The following is a 27043-nucleotide window of genomic DNA, read 5'->3' as shown; positions in this document are numbered from 1 at the left end:
TTAAAGATAAGAGGTTAAAGGGAAATAGAAAGAAAGGATGGCTCTGTAATCATTCTTTTTCTCTAACTTCTAGGGGCGTTTCTGTTACCTTGCAATGTGTGGACACCATCTGCCTTGTGGATTTGTTTGTCATCTTCTGATGATGAAGAATTTGTATTTGTACAGGATATGCACTTTCTTTTCAAAGCGGGAATGTTGTAGCTCTTCAAATATCTGCAACAGTGTGATCAGGCCACATATGCTCACCTGTCTCCTGACCGTACCATCCCACCTCCTTGCCACCTCTGTTTGGGATGCTTTGTACCTTCTTCTTTGATGAAGTTTTCCCCGCCCACTCTAGCCTGAGTCACTGAACTGTGACAGTGCTTCACCTATGGTCTTGAACTAACGTTCAGATCTTGTATCATTTAATGTTGACAGGTTTAAATCTTAACTTGCCTACAATACTCTTAAGTTCCTTTGAAAAAGAAACGCACATTCTAATTTTTCACATACCCCGTAATGTTCAATATACTGTACCGTATTTAGTTGGAACTCTGTAATTACCTACTTATTTATAGTGAAAAATTCAGGACAGGACAGTTATTAAATATTATACAAATGTTTCACAGCAACGATGTATGTTTTTGTTTATTTATTTTATTATTTTTGCAGTGTTCCCTCCCCTTCCTCACATCCCTGGTAATCAACAAAGAAAATTTCCTTCCGTAGCAATGTGTGCTTTTGGAAAAACTAACATTTTATCAAAATTTGCATCTCATACCTGATAACACTATCAATACAGTTGATCTGTTGGTAGGACGGGCTGTCCTGCTCTTTTCGCAAATCCTCACAAGACTCCATGTGCATGCTATGATTTTTCAATGTCTGGAAGGAAGAGAAGACTTTCTGCTCATCTGAAAGAGAACAAAATTATGTCAGAGTAAAATATTTAGCATGTGGTTAAGAACGTGTACTAACTCAGCAAAATTAAATCATGGTACTTTATGATGCATGCATTCAGTTGAATGTTACGCAGTAATTAAAAGTGACATAGAAAATGCATAGGAATATGAAAAAATAAGATGCAGAGCACACTACACATAGAATGATAACATAAAAGATTATATTTCTATTTTTAAAAATTAGGAGTAAAATGTTTTAGGCCAAGATTATCAACAAATACAATGATTAGATGAAATGACTGAGAAGTTTACAATGGAGGGATCAGGCTGACATTACATATACATGGTGATCAGTCTAATCATCACTTGTAGGACTGAGCTTATGTGCTGCAATGTAAAGTACATCACATTACCTGTGCTGAACCTGTGTCCAGAACTTTCTACAGCAACACAAATATATCTGTCTTACATCTGTGCTGCCCAATACAGTTGCACGGTGGTTCAAACCCACCAGCCACTCTGAGGAAAGAAGATGGGGCAACCTACTTCTATAAAGATTTACTGCCTCAGAAACCCAAAGGGGGTCGCTATGAGTCGGAACTGACTCAATGGCAGTGAGTTAAGTTTTTTGAGTTTTTATATCTGTGCTGTCCAATACAGTAGCCATCAGACACATGTAGCTGTTAACCCACCACCATAGAGTCAATTCCAACTCATAGTGACCTTACAAGACAGAGCAGAACTGCCCCATAGAGTTTCCAAGGCTGTAAATCTTTACAGAAGCAGACTGCCTCATCTTTTTCCCATAGAGCAGCTGGTGGTCTGAACTGCTGACCTTTTGGTTATCAGCTGAATGCCTTAACCACTGTGCCATCAGAGCTCCTTATGTAGCTATGAAGCACTTGAAATGTGGCTAGAGCAACTAAGGAACTCAGTTTTTAATTTTACTTAATTTTAACTAATGCAAATTTAAATTGCCAAATGCCGTTAAAAAGAAAACCAAGTAATTGCTGTCCAGTCAATTCCAACTGATGGAGACCTTACGTGTGTCAGAGAAGAACTGTGTTTAAAAGGGTTTTCAATGGCAAATACCTTAGGCACTATGCCACCAAAGCTCTTGCTCTTTCCAGATAGTGCCTACCATATTTGATAACACAAATATATCAAAACATAAAGATGAGCTGGCATGGAGTCAAATCTGATTCATGGTGACTCAACGCATGTCAGAGTAGAACTGTGCTCTATAGCATTTTCAAGGCTGTGACCTTCAGAAGCAGACAATCAGCCCTTTCTTCAGAGGTGCCTCTATCTGGGTTTGAACTACCAACTCTTTGGTTAATCATCAAGTGCTTAACTTGAGAAAAGAAAAAAAGGCCTTCAGAGTTAAGCACTGAAGAACTTAAACTTCCAATAGAGAAGAATGAGCCAATAAAGGAGACTGAGAAAGACTAGCCAGAAAAAGAGAGAAATTACTAGACAGTGTGAGGTCATGGAAGCCAAGAATGGATTGAGAGGTTGAGCAGAAGTGTTAGCTGCTGGTCTTATTATTAGTAGTAAAAGTCCCTTTGAGCTGGATTGGAAGAACATTCTGTATTGTGTGCATTAACTTTGATTCATAAGAATTATTTTTTTTAACTTTGAATTTTGAAATCATATTATACTTACAGAAAATGTACAAAAATAATAGAGGTTCCCATAGCCTCTCACTCAGCTTCCTGTAATGTTAACATCTTATATAACCAAGGACAATGAACAAAACCATGAAATTAGCTGTGGTAAAGTACTACTAACTGAGCTTCAGACTTCATTTGGGTTTCACAGATTTTTCTACTTATGTCCTTTTTCTGTTTTAGGGTCCAACCCAAGATCCCATATTGCATCGTTGTCATGTCTCTTTAGTCTCCTCCAATCTGTGATAGTTCCTCAGTCTGTGCTTATCTTTTATGATCTTGACACTTTTTAAGAGTACTGGCCAGCATTCTGATGAGGGGCACAACACTTGGTCTCAGACAGAATGGGAGAAAAATATGGAACAAAACTCAAATTCTTATTTTGGAAAAAAAAAAAAAGATGAAAAGCTGGAGCAGTGAACAAAAGATTCCCTGGAACTCTTGCCCTGAATCATTCTTTAAAGTTAGAACTGAGCCTATCCCAAGATCACCTGTTAGCAAAACAGCAGAGTGGCACATAAAATGATGGCTATTACCCACAAGAGCAGGAGCTCTGATAGCATAGTGCCTAAGGCACTTTACTGCTAACCAGAAGGCTAGCGGTTCAAACCCACCAGCCACTCCTTGGAAGGAAGGTTAGGCAATCTACTTCTGTAGTGATACTACCTCAGAAACCCAAGGAGGAGTCACTATGAGTCGGGTCAGACTCTTTGGCACATAACAACAACAACAACCCATAAGAGCAGTACCCTACTTAAAAAAAAAAAAAAACATCATTATGACACCACCAAAACGCCAATAATTACTCAAAGTAAAGATGAGAAAAGGTGGCAGAGAAACTGCTGTGGTTGTGAGGTGCCCTCGAGTTGTCTCTGACTCATAGCAACCCTATGCACAGCAGAGAAACTAGAGTACTGGAAAGTGAACAGACTAAACACAACGAAAGAGAACACCGATACGTGGTGTAAATATAACTCATGTCAATGAACAATTTGTGTGGAAATTATCAAATGGGAACCTTACTTGCTGTGTAAACCATTCACCAAAAACTCAATAAAATATTATGTTTTTTTTTGGTTGTTGTGTTGTTTTTAAAGTACTGGTCTGGAATTATGTAGAATGCCCTTTAATTGAAGTTTCTCTGATGTTTTCCTATGAAAATTTCTAAGGTTGAGGTTATCCATTTTGCAGAGAATACTAGCAGGGCGCTGAACCCTCCTTAATGCATCATGCCACAAGCATGTGATGCTGGTATGTTTTATTACTGGTTATGATTTATTACTTGATCATTCGGGTAAGGTGCCATCTGCCAGGTTTCTCTATTGTAAAGGTACCATTTTACAGTGTAACAAAGTAAACAACAATATTTTGGAGAAATACTTTGAAACAATGACAACATCCTGTTTCTCTTAAATTTTCACTCACTAGTTTTACTATTTATTGGATGATGTTTCTTGCAACAGTTATGGTGGAATTCTGATAGCAATTTTTTTTTTCTTTCTTGTTTCTAATTTAATTTCCTCTGTAAGAATCATTTCCTTTCTATTTATTTATTCAATCACTTCTTTGTCATTACGGACACATAGATACTATTTTATCTATTGGGTTATAATCTAGTACTATCATTATTTTTTTGTTACTCAAATAGTTCCCATTTCAAGTGACCAAAATCCATTACAACTCCCAACATTATAACATGCAGGGAGAAAATGAAGGGAAAGCGAGCTAAATGAAAAAGTCCTTAACATTTGATCTCTGTATTATGAAACTTTCTTCTGCTATGTAAAACAACTAGTTGAACTTTTCAAAGTAATACCAAATTATCAGGACTGATTCAACTGTTTTAGAGTGCACCTGACCTCATATTTTAGAAAAGTAAACATGTATCAAGAAAAAGCCCAGTTTTTCTTCCAACTTAAGTCAGAGTTTCCTTTGAAATGATAGAAAGGGATTCTTATTTTAATGCTTTATTATCTGAAATGTATTCTAAAAACTAAGTCTCTTGGTTTATAAATAGATCATGTTACTGTTGTTGTTGTTAGGTACTGCTGAGTTGATTTTTCACTCACAGTGACCCTATACGACAGAGTAGAACTATCCCATAGAGTTTCCTAGGCTATAATCTACACAGTGGTTGCAACAATGGGCTCAAGCACAGCAATGAATATAGGGATACTGAAGGACTGGGCAGTGTTTCATTCCATTGTACGTACAGATTCACTTGAGTCAGAACCAACTTGACAGCACCTAACAACAACCTTTTTTTAAAAAAAAAAAAACTTCTGTCATGATCTGGGTTAAAGTTTACAGAGTGAATTCATTTTCCATACAGCAGTTCATACACATTTTGTTTCCTGACATTGACTACAAGCCCCACAATATAACAGTTCTCTTCCTACTTCCTCCCAGTGGTTACCTCTTCCCCATGTCCTTCTTTCCTATGCATTCCTGCCCCTTGACCTATCTCCCTGTGCAAATACTGTCCTTCTGTTCTCCCACGATTGATCATTCTAAGGACTATATCTACCTGGTGTAAATGTTTACCCTATATGTCTGTCTGTAAGGCTCCTGTAAGGAGCTCTGGTGGTGTAGTGCCTAAGGCATTTGACTGCTAAGCATAAGGTTGGTGGTTCAAACTCACCAGCCACTCCATGGAAGGAAGACCGGGCAAGACCCAAAGGGGGTTGCTATGAGTCAGAATTGACTCGATGGCAATGAGTTTGTTTTTTTATTTATATGCCTGTCTGTTGTTTGACTGGAAGCCATGGGAGTGAGTTCAATTCCAGGCCTGAAGGGTAACTAGGGGCCAAACTCTTGGAGGTTTCACCAGGCTCCATCACACCAGTGAGCCTGGTCTTTTTTATGATTTTGAGTTTTGCTCCACATTGTTATCCCACTCTATCCAGGATCTCCTGCACTGATCCCTTTCTGAGTGGCTGACAGTGGTAAGTGGGCACCACCCAGTTCTTCCAGTTTCACGGTCATATACACTGAGGTTCACATGGTCCACTAGTCTCTTGGACTAATTATTTCCATGCATTTTTGGTTTTCTTCATCCTTCTTTGCGCCAGGCGAGGAGAGACTGACTGTTGCATCGAGTTGGCCCCTTGAAACAATAATCTTTATAGGGGCAGAGTGCCAGGTCTTTCTCCTGAGGAATCACTGGGTGGGTTCGAACCACCAACCTTTAGGTTAGCAACTGAGTGCTTAACCATTCTTTGCACTACCAAGGCTCCATAAATTGCTTATATAGGGGGAAAAGCATTCATGAACTTGCTGGTATTACCAGAAAAGTTAATCATTTAGTAGGAGTGTATTAGAACTACTTTCTAATGCTATTTTGCTTTCAGAATAGTATTTACTGTTATTATTTTTACTACTATTATTATTACTGCTATTGTTGTTAGGGGAGCTCTGGCAGCGTAGTGCCTAAGGCACTTGACTGCTAACCAGAAGGCTGACAGTTCCAACTCACCAGCCACTCCTTGGAAGGAAGGTTCAGCAATCTACTTCCATAGTGATACTGCCTCGGAAACCCAAGGAGGGGTTGCTATGAGTCAGGTCCGACTTGATGGCCCGTAACAACAACATTGTTGTTAGATGTCACTGAGTCAGTTCTGACTCTGTCCCCAGGTACAACAGAATGAAACACTGCCTGGTCCCTGTGCCATCCTCACAACTGCTGCCATGTTTGAGACCACTGTTGCAGCCACTGTGTCAATCCACCTCATTGAGGGTCTTCCTCTTTCTCACTGATCTTCTATTTTACCAAGCATGTCCTTCTCCAGAAACTAGTCCCTCCTGATAATATGTCCAAAGTGAGACAAAGTCTCGCCATTCTTGCTTCTAAGGAGCATTGTAGCTGTATTTCTTCCAAGATAGATTTGTTCATTCTTTTGGACGTTTGTGGTATGTTCAATATTCTTCACCAACATCAAAATTCAAAGGGACCAATTCTTCTTTAGTTTTTCTTATTCATTGTCCAGCTTTCACATGCATATATGGCAACTGAAAATACATGGCTTGGGTCAGGCACACCTTAGTCTTCAAAGGGACTTCTTTGTTTTGAACATTTTAAACAGGCCTTTTGCCGATTTGCCCAATGCAAATAAAGAAATATGAAAGGAAGCCCCACAGTTCATGCTTGTGCTCGCAGCACACTTCATGTGTGTGCAGGTGAGGACACAGCCTAGGAGAATAACCCCAGGGTTGCCCTCCTGACTTACCACCCAGCGGTTCTGTGCACATCTTTATCTCTGGCTTGTTTGGTGATTTCGTCATTGACTCAATATAGAGCTGCTGACCCAGATTCTTAATCTTGTTTACACTGGCATAGACTTGTTGCAAGGTCATCTTAGAAAACAGAATGATAAAATACACTTCAAAAATTATAAAAATGTACATTTTAAATAAATACATATATGTTAAGTATATATGCACATATGACATTAGGAGTTCTGGTAGCATAGTGCCTAATGCACTTGACTGCTAACCAGAAGGCTAGTAGTTCACACCCACCAGCCACTCCTTGGAAGGAAGGCTGGACAATCAATCTACTTCTGTAGTGATACCATCTCGGAAACCCAAGGAGGGGTCACTATGAGTCAGGTCCGACTCAATGGCACATAACAACAACAACATATGACATTTAGCTTCTAGTTCTCTGAAGACATCATAACTAAAAGCCCAGTAGTAACTTCAATCTGTTTTCCCACTGTGCCACAGTACAATGGTACACACAAAACTTTAAATAAGTCTGTTTATGCTAATTCTTTTTTAGAAAATATGCAGTTAACCCAAATGTCACATTCCAAAGATGCTATTTTCTTTTTATAGATGTTTCCTCAAACTGCAATGAATTCAACTTTCTATTATCAGATAAAAGAGCCCTAGTGGCACAATGGTTAAATGCTTGGCCGTTAACCAAAAGGCCGATGGTTTGAACCCACTAGTGAGCAGCTCCATGGAAGAAAAGACCTGGTGGTTACTATGAATCAGAATTGACTTGACGGCACATAACAACATCCGATAAAATCTTCTATACTGTGAAGTCACCATCTGTCAAAGGGCAGACCTAGCACTGCCACAGACCAGATAACAAGACTAAAGAAATGATATCTGTACAAAAAGACAAAGGTCGCTAACTTACTGGCTTCTTTTGTATCTCCTCCCCACAGTGTCCACTGGACTCACTAGAAGATGCAATGCTGATATAATGTTCCTGGGAGCCACTGCTTCCAAGGCTTCCGTAGCCACTGGAAGCAGTCACGTGAACGGGCTGGAAGAAGAGGACCGGTTTTAGGGTTGCTAGTTATATGGTGGGCAGAGGAGAGATACAGCATTATTTACCTCAGAGTCTATCTAAGACAATCAGAACCGAAGATTTAAATTCCAAACTCCTCTGTTAGGTGTGTGATGGTTAATGTTTTTGGGCCTGAGGCTGATGGGAGTCCCCTATCATTCCAATAATTCTCATGGGCAGCCTGGCTTTCTAGTTTAGGTAGCATTTTCAGAATAACAGATTTTTAAAAATCCATAGCGTAATAAATTTAACAAACATCTTCTATGAGCTCCATACTAAAAGTAAACTCAAGTTTTTTTATGCTGAGTTTAAGGATGTCCAGAAAAAATATGTAACATAATTTTTAAAGAACTTCAGAGATATTTCAAAATCTCTCAAGATTCTATGAAAGACATTTTGAAAACTACGGGCTAACAGTTACTCTTGAACATCATCAGTTTTGTTTAATACTTCACAAACTTGTTGAATCCCTACCAAAAGATATCTTTGGCATTTCTTTCCAACAGTTAATTTTTCCTACTCTTACCTTAGAATCACTAGAGACTAAGATCTGCCATCCTCCCACCCCACCTCCACTTTAAAACAGGAATTATTGGGGGAAAAAAAAAATTCTAAAATCAAAGCCCAAAGGCTTAAAACACTAGCAGTGCCAAGAATCTTCCAACTATGACTCAGTTTGCTGTCGTAAAGTGGGTTCTTACAAAAATGCTGTGTACTGAATACAGAAAAAAGAAGAGAGATTCAAAACAAAATTTCATGTAAAAACAAAAAGGAAATGTTTGTTATATATACCTTTATTACAATTTTGGAAAATAAATAAATAAAAGGACAAAATTTTATGGAATGGAGATGATGAAGATTTCTCTCTCCAGCAATTTATTCTTGTGAAGTGACTTTACTAAGATTGAATGTTAAAATAAAACATGATTATGAGGTTTCTGTGTTTTTTAAACTCTCTCACTTTACCTGCAAGAGAAGTTTCTGAATTTGTTCTTGCAATTCTGTGATGTCTTTGTCATTATTGTTCATCTTTTTTATTCTGGTAGCAAAAACATCCTCATTTAGTGGACTCCTACAAAATGCCAAGTGAAAGATTCAAGCAATTTAAACTCATTCACATGAAGTCTAAACTGATTCTTAACAGCATATTCAAAGAATAAGCTGATGCTCTTATAAAGTACCTCTTAGAACTCCAACCATAGAAAATAAGAAGATAAAATTTTATTCACAGAAGTATAAAAAATATTAAGAAACAAATGAGATACAAACAGGTTTCTTTAGGTGGCGCAATGGTTAAGCATTCGGCTGCTAACCAAAAGGTTGACAGTTCAAATCCACAAGCCACTCCATGGAAGAAAGATGTGGCATTCTGCTTCCATAAAGATTTGAAGCCTTGGAAACCCTATGGGGTAGTTTTCCTCTGTCTGACAGGATTGTTATGAGTCAGAATTGACTTGATGGCAACAGGTTTTGGTTTAGTTTCTCTACAATTATAGCCTTTCTAAGGAGTCCTGGTGGTGCAATGGTTAAATACGTGGCTGCTAACTGAAAGGTCAGCAGTTCAAACCCATCAGCAGCTCCGTGGGAAAAAAGACCTAGCAATCTGCTCCTGTAAAAATTAACCTACCAAAAAATACTAACCCTACAGGACAGAATAGAACTGTCCCATAAGTTTTCCAAGGCTGTAATCTTCACAGAAGCAGACTACCACATCTTTCTCCTGCAGAGCAGCTAGTAGGTTTGAATTACCAACCCTTCAGTTACCAGCTGAGTGCTTATCCACTGAGCCATCAGGGCTCCTTCTGTAAACATTACTGCTGGTGGCACTGGCAAATGATACAACCACTGTGGAAAGCAGTATGGCGACTCCTTAAAAAGTTGGAATTAGAAGTACCATTTGATCCAACAATCCCATTACTGGGTATAGATCCTAAAGAAGTGAGAGCCAGGACAACAGCAGCTATGTGTACACCCATGTTCATCGTAGCACTATTTACAGTAGCAAAAAAATGGAAATAACTTAGGTGCCCATCAACAGAAGAATGGATAACCAAACTATGATACATACACACAATGGAATACTATGTAACACTAAAGAATAATGTAGAACCTGCAAAACACCACATAACATGGAACTTAGAGGACATTACGGTGAGTGAAATAAGTCAATCACAGAAGGACAAATAATGTACTAGTTCATTATTGTAAAAAGCCAAGGAAAGGTACATATCGAAGGGAACTTTCTGTGTTGGTTACCAGAGTTGGGAGGGGAGGGGAAGGAACATTGCAAAAATAAAAAATAAAAAATCAGTGACTAATACCTGCTTAGCTGCTAAAATATCTTCAACAGTTGTTGGTCTCAAAACTGAACATTAACTGAATAACCTACTGTAGAAATGTTAAGATCCTAAGTTTATCAACAACACTCAGTGTTTAATGAACCTAGTCATTTCTTTAAACTATCTAATAAAGAAGATTCTGTAACCCACATCAATGGTGAAAATGTGGCTGTTCCAATAGCTTCAGTCTTATATAGACTCAAATTCTACAGTATTTTAAATCTACCAGTTTCACTTGTGGTACAGAAAGGTTGGGAGTTAAGTCTACCTACAGGCTTCTCAGGAGAAAGGCCTGGTGATCTACTTCCCAAAATTCAGTCATTGAAAACCTGTGGGGCACACTTCTACTCTCTCTCTCTCTCAGACACACACACACACACACACACACACACACACACACACAGGGCTGCCATGAGCTGGAACTGACTCAACAGCAACCAATTTGGTCTGATAACAGTGAATGGCAGATGAGCCCACAAAAAGGAAAGAAAGAAGAAACCAACATCCACTTAGGACCTTCTGTGTCACAGAAACTGTATTAGTTTGTTTTATAATATACAGTAACAACTAGCATGTTCTAAACCCTTACCATATGCCAGGCACTTTCCAAATACAAGTATTACCTCATTTAGTTGAGTTAAAAACTTGCTCAGGAACTCATAGCTAGCAAAACCAGGCATGAAGAAGCCCCAGACATCCAGGTTCAGAGCCCACACTTCATACCATCAGGCTTTCCTGCATTATAGCACCTCAACAAAGCAGGTCCATTAATGAGGTGAAGTCCCTGGGTAATGCAAATGGTTACCGCTCTCAGTTGCTAACTTAAAGGTTGGTGGTTCAAGCCTACCCAGAGGTGTCCTGGAAAAAAGGCCTGGTGATCTGCTTCCAAAAAAACAGCCACTGAAAACCCCGTGGACCACAGTTCTACTGTGACACAGATGGGGTTACCATGAGTCAGTCAACTCAATGCCAACTGGTATACTAGTATTAACAGAGCACAGTGAATCAGCACCATCATCTCATATAACCCTTTCAACAACCCTAGGCCGTACAAATTACCTCTGATTTACAGGTGACAAGTCAGAGGATGAGAGAGGTAAACGAGCTTGTTCAAGTTTACTTTAACAGAAAAGCAGCAGTCAGGATTTGAACCTACTTATTTCTGACTCCAAAGCCAGTGCTTGCTTGCGTCTGCTATGCCATCCTGTCATTTCTCACAACTTAGACACACACGTTTCAGTTCTCTAAAAACTGAAACATCTTCCTAAAGACAGAAATTATTGTCTCATAGGATGTTGTTTTGTTAGCTGCTGTCCAGTTGAGCCCCAGCTCATGGTGACCGCACACACAACACGATGAGATGCTGCCAGTCCTGTACCATTCTCATGATCAATTTCAGACTGGACCTTTATGATCTGTAGAGTTTTCCTTGGCTGATTTTCAGAAGGTTGCCAGGCCTTTCTTCCTAGTCTGAGTCTGGAGCTCTCCTGAAGTCTGTCCAGCATCCCAGCAGCACACAGCCTCCATTGACAGATGGGTGGGGGCTGTGCATGAGGTGGAACTGAATCCAGGCCCCTGTGTGGGAGACGAGGATCCTACCACTAAACCACCGCTGGTCCCACCTTATTTCACAATCTAACACACTGTATATTTAACTTAACTGCTTTGCTTACTCTCTGTTCTTTCCCATCCTCCACTACCACATAAGCCTCACAGGGGCAGCCCTGGTGTCAATTTGGTTTCCTTCTGATTCTCCAGAACCTGGTACACTAGCAGGCACCCACTAGATGGTTTTCGTTAAAAGAATGAGCATAGAAATCCATGACCAACCTGGGGGAAAAAATACCCCTGACTAATACTATAAAAACACCCTGTGCACTATGAGTTTGACTATCTTCCTGAGGTGTTTGTATTTTGTTTCTCAAGTGAAATTCTGAAATGGAAAGAGAATGAATTGCTTTTGTGTAAGATTTATATATTCCTCATTGTGAAACTGCCTACAAAACTAAGTTGCATTTTCAATTAGTAACTATGGAACTCAAGAAGTCCCCAGGTGGAGCAGTTAATGAACTTGGCTGCTGAACAAAAGGCTGCAGGTTCAAAGCCACCCAGTGGCTCCTCAGAAGAATGGCCTGGCGATCTACTTTGGAAAAATCAGCCACTGGAAATCCTATGAACACAGTTCTACTGTGACACACATGTGGTCAGCACGAGTAGGAGTCAACAGCAATGGTTTATAGAACCCCAACTGCTTAATTTGCATGTGATTGGAAAACAGCCTTCATCAAACAGTGGCGAACATGCTGTGAAGCATTAGAGCAGCTTTGTATGTAAAGGGAACAGGACTAGGACTAAGAAAGCAAGCCTGATTCTAGCCTCCACTCCAAGAGATCTCTAGCCAAGTTACCTTGTTTCACCGAGTATGGATTTTCTCTGTAAGATGAGAGACAATAGTACCTAACCCACCTACAGAGTTGTTGGGAAAGATCCAAAGATATCATGTGGTATGATCCCTTGCTAGGCATGCTCCTAGTCTTTTCTCATTTCACAGTTGTCATACTTCCCAAAACTCCAGCTGATACACCAGTGCCATTTATTTTTGCTGCCTCTCTCCACTACACTGTGGGTTCCAAGAGAGTGAAGAGGTGACCTATTTTACCTTCTCATTCCCAATGTCTCACACCATGCCTGACACAGAGTAGGCAATTCATAAATACTTATTTGAAGGGATAAATGCATTAAAACGATTTTACAAATATGATGGACAATTATTGTTTTATGAGCAAGAATCCACTAGACTCTAGGCTCTTTCCCTCACATAATCCAGGGACTTGAGATATAAATATTTGTGTAATTTTTAAAATACTGGGAAAATTCTGAGTATTCATTATATGTCAAGTAATTTCATATATATTTAGTCAGAGAAGTGAAAGGACCATCTGGAACACATCTCCAACACTGACTGTGGGAGGCGCGTAGGCTACTCAACAAACACCCACATGGATGTCCTGTGGAGAATCTTGCCTGCCCTGGGTGATCCTATATTCTCACTAAGAAACCATCTGGTTTTACTTTCATTTCCTTATTGGAGGGAAAAAAATATCGTATTTCTTAATTATTAGTTTTCCAACACAAACCAGTCTCATGAGTTAGGGTAGCATGCAGCCCATTTCTTTCATAAGGGTCCAGACCTGCTCTGCTGAGAGGCCAAACCCTGGAGTTACAGAGGTGAGGGACCTGTGCTTACAATGGACATACACTGTTTCCATTGTAATAAAATGATGTATGATAAAATATGTCCTACTGGTAGACTCTGTAGCACAATGGTTAAGCACGCAGCTACTAACCAAAAGGTTGGCATTTCTAACTCACCCAGTAGTGGCTTTGTGGGAGAAACAAAACACCTGGTGATCTGCTCCTATAAAGATTATAACCTAGAAAACCCTATGGCAGTTCAACTCTGTCATGTGGGGCTGCTGTGACTCAGAATTGATTCAATGGTACCCAACAGTAACAATACTGGTAGAGCAGTTGTCTTAGTTTGATATTTATGTACACAACATTGCATGTCGTCGTTGTTGTATCTAGATGGTATCGAGTCAGCTCTGACCCATACTGACCCTACGTACAGCAAAACAAAATACTGCCCAGCCCTGCGCCAGCCTCACAGTCCTTGCTAGACCTGAGCCCACTGTTGTACCCACTGTGTCAATCCACCTCGTTGAGGGTCTTCCCTTTTTTGCTGACCCTCTATTTTACCAAGCATGATATCCTTCTCCAAGGACTGGTCCCTTCTGACAACATGACCAAAGCAGGTGAGATGAAGAAGTCTTGCCATTCTCACTTCCGAGGAACATTCTGGCTGCACTTCTTCCAGGGCAGATTTGTTTGTTCTTCTGGCAGTCCATGGTACTTTCAGTATTCTTTACCAACACCACAACTTAAAAGCACTGACTCTTCTTGGGTCTTCCTTACTCACTGTCCAGCTTTCACATGAATATGAGGTGACTGAAAATGCCATGGCTTGGGTTAGGCGTACCTTAGTCTTCAAAGAGACATCTTTGTTTTGCAGCACTTTAAAGAGGTCTTTTGCAGCAGATTTGCCCAGGGCAATATTTTGTCTGATTTCTTAACTGCTGCTTCCTTTCACTGATATTGACTATGGATCTAAGTAATATGAAATCTCTGAAAACTTCAATCTATTCTTCACTTATCATGATGCTGCTTATTGGTCCAGTTGTGAGGATTTTTGTTTTCTTTACGCTGAAGTGTAATCCATATTGTAAACTGTAGTCTTTAATCTTCATCTGTAAGTGCTTCAAGCCATCTTCACTTTCAGCAAGGAAGGCTGTGTTATTTGCATACTGCAGGTTGTTAATGAGTCTTCCTCTAATCCTGATGCCATGTTCTTCATACAGTCCAGTTTTCTGGACTACGTGTTCAGCATACAAAGTGAGTAAGTATGGTGAAAGGACACAAACCTGATGCACACACTTCTTGATATTAAACCTTACAGTATCCTCTTGTTCTGTTCGAACGACAGATTTCTGGTCTATGTAAGGTTCCTCATGAGCACAATTAAGTGTTTTGGAATTCCCATTCTTCCCAATGTTATCCATAATTTGTTATGATCAATCAAATGCTTTTGCATAGTCAGAAAAATACAAGTAAACATCTTTCCGGTATTCTTTGCTTTCAGCTAAGATCCATCTGACATCAGCAATGATATCCCTCATACCACATCCTCTTCTGAATCTAGCCTGCATTTCTGGAAGTTCTCTGACAATATACTGCTGCAACCGTTTTTGAATCATCTTCAGCAAAATTTTACTTACATGTGATATTAATGATATTGTTTGATAATTTCCACATTCTGTGAGATCACCTTTTTTGGAATGGGTACAAATATGGATCTCTTCCTGTCAGTTGGCCAGGTAGCTATCTTCCAAATTTCTTGGCATAGCTAAGTGAGCACCTCCAGCACAGCATCTGTTTGTTAAAACATCTCAATGGGTATTCTGTCGATTCCTGGAGGCTTGTTCTTCACCAACTCCTTCAGTGCAGCAACTTCTCCCTTAATACCATTGGTTCTTGATCATACACCATCTCCTGAAATGGATGAACATCGACCAATTCTTTTTTGTACAGTGATTCTGAGTATTATATCTTCTTTTGATGCTTCCTGCATCATTCAATATTTTTCCCATAGAATCTTTCAATATTGCAACTGGAGGCTTGAATTTCTTCTTTAGGTCTTTCAGCTTGAGAAATGCTGAGCAGTTCTTCCCTTTTGGTTTTCTAACTCCAGGTCTTTTCACATCTCATTATAATAACTGACTTTGTCTTCTTGAGCTGCTCTTTGAAATTTTCTCTTCAGCTCTTTTATGTTGTTATTTCTTCCATTTGCTTTAGCCACTCTCCATTCAAGGGCAAGTTTCAGAGTCTCTTCTGACATGCATTTTGGTCTTTTCTTTCTTTCCTGTCTTTTTAGTGACCTTTTGCTTTCTTTATAGATGATGTTCTTGATGTCATCTCACAATTCCTCTGATTTTCAGTCACTGGTGTTCAATGTGTCAAATCTATTCTTTAGATGGTCTCCAAATTCAGGAGGGATATGCTCAAGGTCTTATTTTGGCTCTCATGGACTTGTTTTCATTGTCTTCAACTTCAAGTTGAACTTGCATATGAGCAGTTGATGGTCCATTCCACAGTCAGCTCCTAGCCTTGTTTTGGCTGAAGATATTGAGCTTCTCCATTGCCTCTTTCCACAGATGTAGTTGATATGGTTCCTGTGTACTCCATCTAGTGAGGTCCATATGTATAGCTGCTGTTTAGGTTGTTGAAAAAGGTGTTTGCAATGAGTAAGTCTTAAAAAAAATTCTATCATGCGATCGATCTCCAGCATCATTTCTATCACCAAGGCCATATTTTCCAACTATCGGTGATTCTTCTTTGTTTCCAACTTTTGCACTCCAATCATCAGTAATAATCAATACATCATGATTGCATGCTTGTTCAATTTCAGATTGCAGAAGTTCATAAAAATCTTCAATTTCCTCATCTTTAGCTTTAGTGGCTGGTGCATAAATTTGAATAATAGTAGTATTAACTAGTCTTCCTGGTAGGTGCATGGATATTATCCTATCAGTGACAGCACTGTACTTCAGGTCAGATCTTCAAACATTCTTCATGATAGAGAATGCCATGCCACTGTTTCTCAATTTGTCATTCCTGGCATAGTAGATCATATGATTGTCTGATTATAAATGGCCCAAACCAGTCCATTTCAGTTCACTAATGCCTAGGATATCAATCTTTATGTGTTCCATCTCATTTTTGACAACTTTCAATTTTCCTAGATTCGTATTTCATACATTTCATGTTCTGATCTTAATGGATGTTTGCAGTTGTTCCTTCCCATTTTGAGTCATAACCGTCAGCAAATGGAGGTCCCCAAAACTTTACTCCATCCATTTCATTAAGATCAACTCTACTCTGAGGAGGTGGCTCTTGCCCAGTCATACTTTGAGTGCCTTCCAACCTAAGGGCCTCATCTTCTGGCACTATATAAGACAATGTTTCAGAGCTATCCATAAAGTAATATATCAGACAGTGTTTCATTGCTATTCATAAGGTTTTCACTGGCGAATTCTCTGAGAAGTGGATGGCCCCTTCCTTCTTCAGAGTCTGTCTTAGTCTGGGAGCTCCATTGAAACCTGTCCACCATGGGTGACCCTGCTGGCATTTGAAATACCAGTGGCATAGCCTCCAGCCTCACAGCAACACGCAAGCCACCATAGTATGACAAACTGACAGACGAGTGGTGGACAACACTGCAATAACAAAATACAAATAGTTTCTCAATCTCAACATGATACTGAAGATTTAAGAACACCATAAGAAAACTTATGGCCAGGTCTAAAATTTACAGATTCAGAGTGGACCAAAATTACAAGGTATTGAATTGACTAGGAGTATTTTAGGAGCTCTGGTAGCATAGTGCCTAAGGCACTTGACCGCTAACCAGAAAGCTGGAGGTTCAAACCCACCAGGCACTCCTTGGAAGGAAGGTTGGGCAATCTACTTCTGTAGTGATACCACCTCGGAAACCCAAGGAGGGGTCGCTATGAGTCGGGTCCGACTCGACGGCATATAACAACAACAACAACAGGAGTATTTTAGGCTACAAGAGTGGTGAGCTAGGTTGTTCACATCCAATTCACATGATTCTGCTCTACAGACAGGCAACAGCACTCAAATAGCCATGCCGCAGGGGAAGAGATCTTAAAGAATCTAATTTTAAAAACCAGCATTTAATAAAATAGACATATATAAGGGGCATTTGACAAAAGAAGCCTGATAAAAAAGTTCTACATGCTCACTAAAGAGAATTTTAATACACAAAAGGTAGAAAAAAAATTCCTCCATCGTCCCATGATTTATATATAATTCAAATTTATATTGATTTATTTCCTTCTAATCTTTTTCCTTCTATGCCATAGTTTGTGACTGAATGTGTATTTTAAACATAATTATAATCAGAGGGTATAAGTAATTTTGTGTTTCTTTTTATATTAAATGTATCAAACATTTTCCCATTTATATAATCCCTGTGAAAATTTTTATTGGCCAATATAATCATATGTTAAAAAATACTCCAGAGTTTACTTAAAGATGGTTAAGATGGACACTTAATCTATTTTAAATCTGTAGTTATGATTAAATAATGTTGCAAAGCATGTCTTTTTTTAACAATGCTTTTCATATTTAAGATTCTTAATACATACACACTGCCAAATCTTCCAAAAGCACTGAGAAAAACTGTATTTTATTTATATACCAACTGACTCAAAGGGGAGCCAATGGGTTAAGAAATATTATTTGGTAAAAAGGAATTTTTAGAAAATCTGAATACTGATTGACTTACGTTCGAACTTTATGCCGACCAAGTATGAAAGAAACCTTTCGGCTCCATGGGTTCACAAAGCTGGACCAGCTGGAATCCAGTACAACATAATCTCCATTCTGAGTACAAAATCTAACAGGTGAATGCTCAAAGGGAGGCTGGCCAGCATACTTCAAGACTACATAAAATAACAAGACAAAAGCAGAACTTATTTAACAAAGAAATTGATTTTTTTTTTTTTTAGTATCTCAAAACTGAAAAAAAAAAATTGTTTTGGCAGTTTCAATACATTGCTTACCTGGTTAAAGGTGATGCTCTAATGATTAGTATCATGAGAAATTAAATGGAAAATCAGAACAGACCAATGATAAAAAGGTTTTTGCCAATAAAGGAGTAAGTCCTTACCTTTTTGGTGAATCGCAACCATCAGGGAGCGATCTTCTGGGTGCAAATATGTTAAGATAGATGTTCCAATCAGATCCTGAGGTAGGTAACCCAGCAAAGGCACGGCTCTGGGATACAGAGACACAATGTATCATCACAAATCAAAGATGCAAGAGATCTCTTTAGGGCCTTCTTACTAGTGGAAGCATGTTAGACTCATCATGTACTTTTTGAAACATATACTTTAATACTTTTTTTTTTTTTTTACTAATTCCAAATAAAAAAATCTTTATACAAAAGATGTACATTACAGTGTTTATAAAAGCAAAAAAAACTGCAAACTACTTAAGTGCCTCTACGTGGGAAAATGGTGGTCTCCTGGCATGTAGCATCAAAATCATCTAGAGAATTTGCTAAAAAACAGATTCACAGTCTTACTAAATTCAGAACCTCTGGGAGGAGAGGTGGGAATCTGCATTTTCAACAACTTCAGAGGACTCTGACACCCTGCCAAATTTGAAACCACTGTCTATTTCAAAAGTCTACAAAGATCACACCACAACACAGAAAAATTCTTATGCTGCTGAATGAGTAACACAGGCTACAAATTTATACAGTGTGATTAAAAGGATAAAAACAAAAGAGTATCCCCCAACAAGTATCAAATAGATGGACAACTAGTACCCAACAATATTTTCAGGATAAAAGTTCATAGGAAACCTAGAAAAAAAAGATACTAAAAATACTTAGAAAAAACTGACTCCACAAAAATGTTCCATGCATTAAAATCCACTGTACTTTCTAAAATAATAAATTAAAGAAATCTTCAGGGTTGTATTTAGCTGAAAGTACGATTACAGTATACAAAGTGTCTCAAGAGTTGCTGCTTAGTTTCAGGGTAACTGCTATTAAATAAACAAACCCATTTTCAGATGTTATACTGGCCCCCAGATTTTTAGATTTCATCAATAAGTAAAATTTTAACATCAATGTAGAGAAAAACTAGAGGCACTGATGTGGTGATACCAATGTTTTATTTTCCCAAATAAAGATAATAAAAGGACAAAAATAAACAACAACTACTATTCAATCTCACTACATTGTTTTAAATAAGAAAGACTACTGTAACATCAGGAAAAAATTAGGAAGTATTTAAGTTCAAATGAAAGAACAATCCTTTATATTAAATAAATTTAGCTTTACGAAAAAATCTGCCCTTATTTTTCTTTTTTCTTCCTTTTTTGCTTCCCCTCCACCCCTCATTTCATAATGATAAAGATTTCCTCATACACCAGTTTGGGAACTACTGATTTAGTGCAAATGACACTGGAGTAGGAGACAGAAGACCAATGTCTCTGCCCCAGTCTGAGGTAAATTACATAAAGGAGCTCTAGTGATACAGTGCCTAAGGCATCTGACTGCTAACCAGAAGGTTGGCGGTTCAAAGCTACCACCTGCTCCACAGAAGGATGATGGGGCAACTACTTCCTGAAGATTTACTGCCTTGGAAACCCAATGGAGGTCACTATGGGTCAGAAACAACTCAATGGCAGTGACATGTGAACTCAGCAAATCGGACCAAATTGCTTGCCTTCTTCTGCAAAAAGGAATAACCCCCAACAGACTGCTGTGAAATCAACTAAGAGAAATTGTAAATTATTCTTAACAGCATAACGTGAATATGCAAAATATTTCCTGTACGTGCAAAATTTATACAACACAAATTTCAATGTCATTAACAAAAACCAAATAGGAAATGGACAGATGTCAGCTATATACAGATATGTGTTGCTTAATGTCCACAATATATGTTACGTATAGGACGTTACGTGATTTGAATGTTGTACAAACATAGGAGATTGCTTCCAGTTGTCCTTGTTGCCGCTGCCTCCACTGCTGCTGCTGCTGCTTCAGCAGGTCAGTGGAAAGGGTGCTGGTAGCAGGGGCAGCTGAGAGGACAGTGATAGGAGTGGAGCGAGAGGAAGCAAGCAGCAAGCGAGGAGGGAACAGAGTGCCCCCTGCCCTGCCCACTGTTCCATGTGGCTGAGAGCAGAGGCAGTCCTGCCTGACAAAGCCTGAGAGCCTTCCACTCAGAGCCATGTCCTCTGTATTGCCTGCCTCCAACCCATGGTCCAGTGCTGAAAGAGTGTGGGTTTGGGGTCTTTAAAAGCATTAGGGGGAAACAATAAACAAAAGGAGAGCTACTTTCCCCTTAAAAAAAAAAATCTTTATGGGGCCATGAACATAAAATGGACATTAAATGACGCATATACACCTGTACTATAAAACCAAACCAAACCCACTGCCACTGAGTGGATTTCAACTCATAGCAACCAGACAGAATAGAACGGCCCTCCAGGGTTTCCAAAGCTGTAATCTTTATGGGAGCAGAATGCCTCATGTTTCTCCTGCAGAGTGGCTGGTGGGTTTGAACTGCCAACCTTTTGATTAACAGCCAATTGCTTTAACCATTGTGCCAACAAGGCTCCTCTATATACTATAACGCAACCACTGCTGTGGAGTCGGATCTGACTCTTAGCAACCCCTCCTTGGCTTTCCGAGGCAGTATCACAATGGAAGTAGATTGCCCAACCTTCATTTTGAGGAGTGGCTGGTGGGTTTGAACCGCCAGCCTTCTGATTGCAGTCAAATGCCTTAGGTATTATGCTACCAGAGCTCCTCTACATCACCAAAGCTCCTATAGAGGTATGTAAACATGATATAAGCTTCTTCATATTTTTTTACTTATTTCCAGGAACAAACTTCTTTTAGACTTAAAGAAGTCTTACCTTTCATCTACTTCAAGAAAAACACACCCTGGGGTATGTGTTGTGGTAAAAATTCTTTTATCCACTGGGATTCGAGGAGCTAAAAAAACACAAACCCATTTAAAGGTAACCACAACACATAAAAAGGCAAACAAAATCTCTATCTTAAATAGTAGAAATTTCAGTTACAAGACTGGCTTTAGAGCAGCCAAACTAGAATTGACAATTTTCATTATTACGTTTGAATTTTTAACAGAGAAAAAAGTCTTGCACACAGAGTAGCTAGTCTTCTCATCACAATTAAAGTCAAAGCTGAAGTAAATTAAAGTCCAAGACTATGAGGTTAGTCACATTTACTGGTTGTCCATAACTAAACACACAAAAGGGTCTGAGACATCACTTACTACTCTATGGAAATTTTTTATTTGTGTAATAAAACTGATACAAGTCACACTGCTATAATGCTTGTTTTAAAAATGCAAATATGCTCCAAAGTGACTGACATACTAGGGAATAAGCTGATGCTAATATGTATTTTGTGTGTGCTTATGCACAACTGCAAGAAACACTAGGTGCAGGCAGAAAGTAGCATCCACACAGAACTGCTTAGGAATATGCAAAACACACACATACACAAGCTTCAAACATCTACCCTCTACCTCAGCCCCACCACATGTGCTATGAGCCCCACCTATCTGCATCTGGGGTTAGAACTTTCCACCTGATTTCAGATAACCTCCTGCCACCACTCACAATAACTCACAAGCTCCAACCCTCCCAGCACCCACTTCCACAAACACACTTCACGTCTTTTTAAAGGTAGAGTAACACATTTATTGTAGTTTTTATTATTTCTTAAGCATTTAATGTATATAAAACTGTGTTATCACTTTTATTAGATTTCTATCTTTTTTTTTTTTGTATTTATTTTTTAAATAACATTTTACTGTTTTTGGTGAAGGTTTAGATAGCAGTTCAGGTTCCCATTCAACAATTTCTATTCCAGTTATCCAGTGACCTTGGTTACCTTCTTCATAGTGTATCAACAGTCTCATCATTTCCATTCTAGTTGTTCTGGTTCCATCAATCTTAGTTTCCTTGCCCCCTGACATTCTCATCTTTGTTTTAAAGTTAATTGTTGAACCTACCTCATTTTTTTTTCCATTGTGTCACTGACACATTGAGTGCTGTGCCCCTAAACACATCTGTTCCATAAGCCCTGTGGTTTTTATTGTGTGATTTCTGCATGGGGTGGTAATTTTAGGAAAGCATATGTGTCTGAAATTACTGACTATAATTTCAAATCATGAATGCAAGCTGCTATGTATTAATATAAGAATTTAGAAATGTAGTTCTGCCATTAGAATAGATGAACTATACTTTTTACTCAGAAGGGTTCAACACACTTTAAAAACATTAATTCACTCTTGTGACCTCTCCATGAAACACTTTCAATACTATTATTTCAAATAAGCCACAAGCAAAAGGCCACACAACAGGTCATCAAGAAAGAACGAGTTAGAGGAATGCCTATCTGTTACCACGTCCCACGCTCAGACCATTAGGCCAGGCCGTCCTTAAAGGAGATGACTGTTGACTGCCCAGAAAGTCAAGATCAGTAAACAGAATTACCAGTTGCTGTTGAGTTAACCCCAACTCATAGTAACCCCATGTATGTCAGAGTAGAACTGTGCTCCACAGGGCTTTCAATAGATGATTTTTCAGAAGTAGATTGGCAGGCCTTTCTTCTCAGGTACCTCAGGATGGATTTGACCCTCCAACCACTCAGTTAGTAGCTCAACATGGTAAAAATTAGTTAAAAATGCCTAGAGCATTCAGGAAGACACTGAGAAGAACTCCAGAATAAAGGACAAATACAGTAATTACTGTAACATAGACAATCCAGCAATAATAGTATTAACAAACAGTAATTTAAGAATAGACACATAGGTAGATAGGTATGCTAAAGAAACATGGGAGGGTATGAGAGAGCACACCAACCTGTAATAGGTTTGGTTGTGGGTATTTCCACAAACATAACTGTAGAGGCTACATGTATATTAATATGGACAACAGAGCACACAAGGGGGACAGTCAATGGAACCTTCTCAGAAATAACCAAAAACCTTACAGGATGAAGTTCCTGAGTCCAAAGGTGAAGGACCATAGATTTGGAGAACATCTACATCAACTGGCACAACACAGTCTATGAAGATAATGTTCTCTACTGTCTTTGGTGAGTAGCGCCTGGGATCTTAAAAGCTTATTAGCGACCATCTAAGATACAACTATTGGTCTCTTCCTGTCTGACCAGAGGAGAGTGAGGAAAACCAAAGACTCAAGGGAGCAATTAATCCAAAGGACGAACGGACCACACAAACCACAGCCTACACGATCTCGAGACCAGAAGAACTAGATGGTGCCCAGCTACCAATAACTAGCCACTCTGATTGGATATCACAATAGAGAGTCCCAGACAGAACAATGTAGAACAAAAAATAAAATTCACAAAAATGATCAGATTTACTGGTCTGACAGAGACTAGAGGAACCCAAGACTATGGCCCTAAGACACCCTTTCTCACCTGGAACTGAAGGCATTCCCAAAGACCACCTTTTAGCCAAACAATAGACAGGCCCCCAAAATAAACTATAACACCCAAGAGGAACATGTTCCTTAGAACAATCAATTATACATGATTAAAAGGACAACATTTTCCCAAAAGCAAAGATAAGAAGGCAGGAAAGGGTAGAAAATTCAGACAAAGGAAACAAGGAACCTAGGGCGGAAATGTGGAGACTGCTGACAGCTTACAGTGAATCCAATGTCATGAAACATTTATATACAAATTGTCAATTGGGAAACAAATTTGCTCTGTAAACTTTCACCAAAAGACAATTAAAAATAAGAATAAACTACAATCCCTAAGGCACCAGCCACTCCTCGGAAGGAAGGTTGGCAATCTACTTCTGTAGTGATACCTCCTCGGAAATCCAAGGAGGGGTCGCTATGAGTCGGGTCCAACTCGATGGCACATAACAAGAACAACAAGGCATTCAGGGGACAATGTGAAGGCTCATGCAGTCTTCTGGTTCTGTGATGACACCCGAACAGGCTCTCTCAGGTTCCTGTCTGCTGTGCTGGCACTTCTACATCTTTATCAGAAAGCAGACTCCTGACTCACCTTCATAACCAGAGCGAATCTTCTCAACCAGCATTAGACAGCTGGGCTCAGCTCCTGGCTGGATGGGACTGTGCACGTGAATCAAATAGGGGATGATCCGGAATGGGCAGTAGTTCTTTTCTTGTTTTCTGCCTTTACCACCACTGAAGAAATTAAACAATTAGGACTGGTCCCAAGGCACTCATTGGGCCCAGTGTAAAGTAAGGCTGGGAAAATGTTTTATTGGTAATTTCCAAGAGAGACCTATCCAAATCTAAAATAGTTAAGCACTTTTGTTTAAAATAAATAAATAAATAAATAAATAAATAAACTCACTGCTGTTGAGTCAGATCTGACTCACAGCGAACCCTCCTTGGGTTTCTGAGGCAGTATCACTACGGAAGTAGATTGCCCAACCTTCCTTCCAAGAAGAGGCTGATGGGTTTGACCCACCAGCCTTCTGGTTAGCAGTCAAATGCCTCAGACACTATGCCACCAGAGCTCCTTTGTTTTCAATAGAAGGGATATATTGCTTTAAATGTTCCCCAAAACCCAAGGACAATCATTCCTTGATTACTGCGCATTGAATAGGTTCTATTTTGATGATTTTGAGTGTGAAGGTCATTCACACCTTTGTCTTGACCACCAGGCCCTAAACTACCACTAAGATGCTTCCACTTACAGAAGAAGGACAGGCAGAACCATCTCTCTTATCTTCTCACCTGACTCAAGTGCCACAAGACTGGAAACTGGATCAATCCTTTCCCCTCACGGACCCTGATCACTCTCCCAAACACTCCACCCTATACTTTCTCTTTCAAAGAACTAAGTTAGTCTCAGCTTCAACAACCCCCTTGACTGGCATATGCCCTACACAGGGTCCAGCACTCCATAAAGGCACCGGCCAAATAGAGGTATGCTCCAGTCCACCAGGAAGAAAGCGGGGGCTACACTGCAGCCCAGCAAGCTGGGCCCTGGCACAGAGGGAGTGCCACCTTCTCACTCTCACCTTCTCACACTCAGAGAATTCCCAGAAGGCATGCTCTGCTCACCCCAAAGCTCATCACCCGGTTTATCCCCATAGAGGCCCAGAGAGTCTTCTGACAAATCCCATGGTGTCTCTGACTAAGCCAGGACAAGAAGTTTTCTCTTCTCTAAATATCTCTACAGTTAATAACAATCATATTGTCCTCTGAAAATATTTTCTTTTTACTTTCAAAGTAAGACTAATATATTTACAGTCATCTCAGAAGAGAGAAAAAAGTCACTAGTAATGCTACTCTAAAGCAACAACGGTTACAGTTTTGGTCCGTTTTCTTCTCATTCACTGTTTCTGAACTATTTAAATTCTTCTCATAAATATAAAAATGTTAATAAACTGTAACTGAAAACCAAAAAGCAATCAAAAACAGAATTGTCACAACAATGGTCATTTTAAAGCATCCTTAACACCCAGTGATTCTCACCCCTAAGTTAAACAATCAGCTTTTTACTCTTTTCTCCTATTGCTTTATTATTTAATTTTCCTCTGAGTATATGTAACTTCTCTTCAATCGAAACACAAATTTTTTGTGGCAAGATCTCAGTCTAATCTTCTGTATCTGCAAATGAACTTAATTGAAAACAAACAAACAACAACAACAAAAAAGAAATAACCGCTAAGTAAAATTAGAATACAGTGCACTGTCTTGGGCAGCTATGAACTCCAATACTTACCGAATCCGGCAGAAAAATGATTTCACTGGAGTAAATTCATCCTGTGAGGTTGCTGCGGACAGAGACAAACTGTCAATCACCTCTCCCAGAGAAGGACCATAGTACTGGGGGACATCAGACTCAATTGGCACAACAAAATACATAAAAGTCTTGTTCTTCATCCTACATTGGTGAGTAGCGACTGGGGTCTTAAAAGCTTTCAAGCGGCCATCTAAGATGCACCTAATGGTCTCTTAGCGTTGGAAGCAAAGAAGAGTGCATAAAAGAAACAAGGGCATTTGGAAACAATCAGCCCTAGGACACAATGGCCCTCGAGACCAAAAGAACTAGATGGTGCCCGGCTACCAATGCCAACCACTCAGGAAAGGATCAAATCTGGAGATCCTCGATAGAATGGGAGGAAAAACATGGAACAAAATCCAAAAACTCAATAATGACCAGAATTACTGGTCAAATGGAGTCTGGTAAGACCCCCAATACTACGGCCCAGGGATACATTCTGGGCCTGGAATAAAACTCACTCCCAGGGGCTGGCTCTCAGCCCAATAGTTAATAAGATGTACATGCAGACCACTCAACCCAGGGTGATGCACCCACATACTCTATGGAAATACATCCCTTGGAGCAATAAACCATGGGGCACCAGAGGGGCAACATTCACACGGAAGAAATGCAAGACAAACAGGAGTGCATAACTATGAGGGGCACGGGCGGAGGGTTACTGGGCAGGGAGAGGAAGAGACTAGGTTAGGTTGGGCATGGTAAATGGGGAGTGAAACTAAATGCACACGTAACATTGAATGTAAAACAAACTCTTGGAGGCGGGGCAAGATGGCGGACTAGGCAGAAGGATTGCACAGACCCTCTTCAACAAAGAAAAGGGAAACCAATTAACACAGACACAGAAGATA

General features: G+C 39.5%; 1 protein-coding gene across 1 annotated transcript in view; it reads right to left on the bottom strand.

Moving 5' to 3' along the window:
• Nucleotides 1-27043, bottom strand: part of PER3 (period circadian regulator 3) — a 91356-nt gene that overhangs the window by 50958 nt on the left and 13355 nt on the right. Inside the window, exons 3-12 of the mRNA XM_042781180.1 lie at nt 26133-26184; nt 24438-24580; nt 21275-21353; nt 18507-18613; nt 18123-18279; nt 8823-8928; nt 7704-7832; nt 6781-6907; nt 764-896; nt 89-213 (exon numbers count right to left, since the gene is read on the bottom strand). Of these exons, the coding sequence (XP_042637114.1) occupies nt 89-213; nt 764-896; nt 6781-6907; nt 7704-7832; nt 8823-8928; nt 18123-18279; nt 18507-18613; nt 21275-21353; nt 24438-24580; nt 26133-26184 (1158 nt within the window). The remainder of the gene's footprint in view (nt 1-88; nt 214-763; nt 897-6780; nt 6908-7703; nt 7833-8822; nt 8929-18122; nt 18280-18506; nt 18614-21274; nt 21354-24437; nt 24581-26132; nt 26185-27043) is intronic.

Source organism: Orycteropus afer, unplaced genomic scaffold (genome assembly GCF_000298275.1).
Source record: "Orycteropus afer afer isolate SDZICR_OR568_19922 unplaced genomic scaffold, OryAfe1.0 scaffold00094, whole genome shotgun sequence".
In the NCBI taxonomy this organism is placed as follows: domain Eukaryota; kingdom Metazoa; phylum Chordata; class Mammalia; order Tubulidentata; family Orycteropodidae; genus Orycteropus; species Orycteropus afer.
The sequence above is the reverse complement of the archived record's forward strand: the minus strand, read 5'-3'. Positions and strand labels throughout refer to the sequence as shown.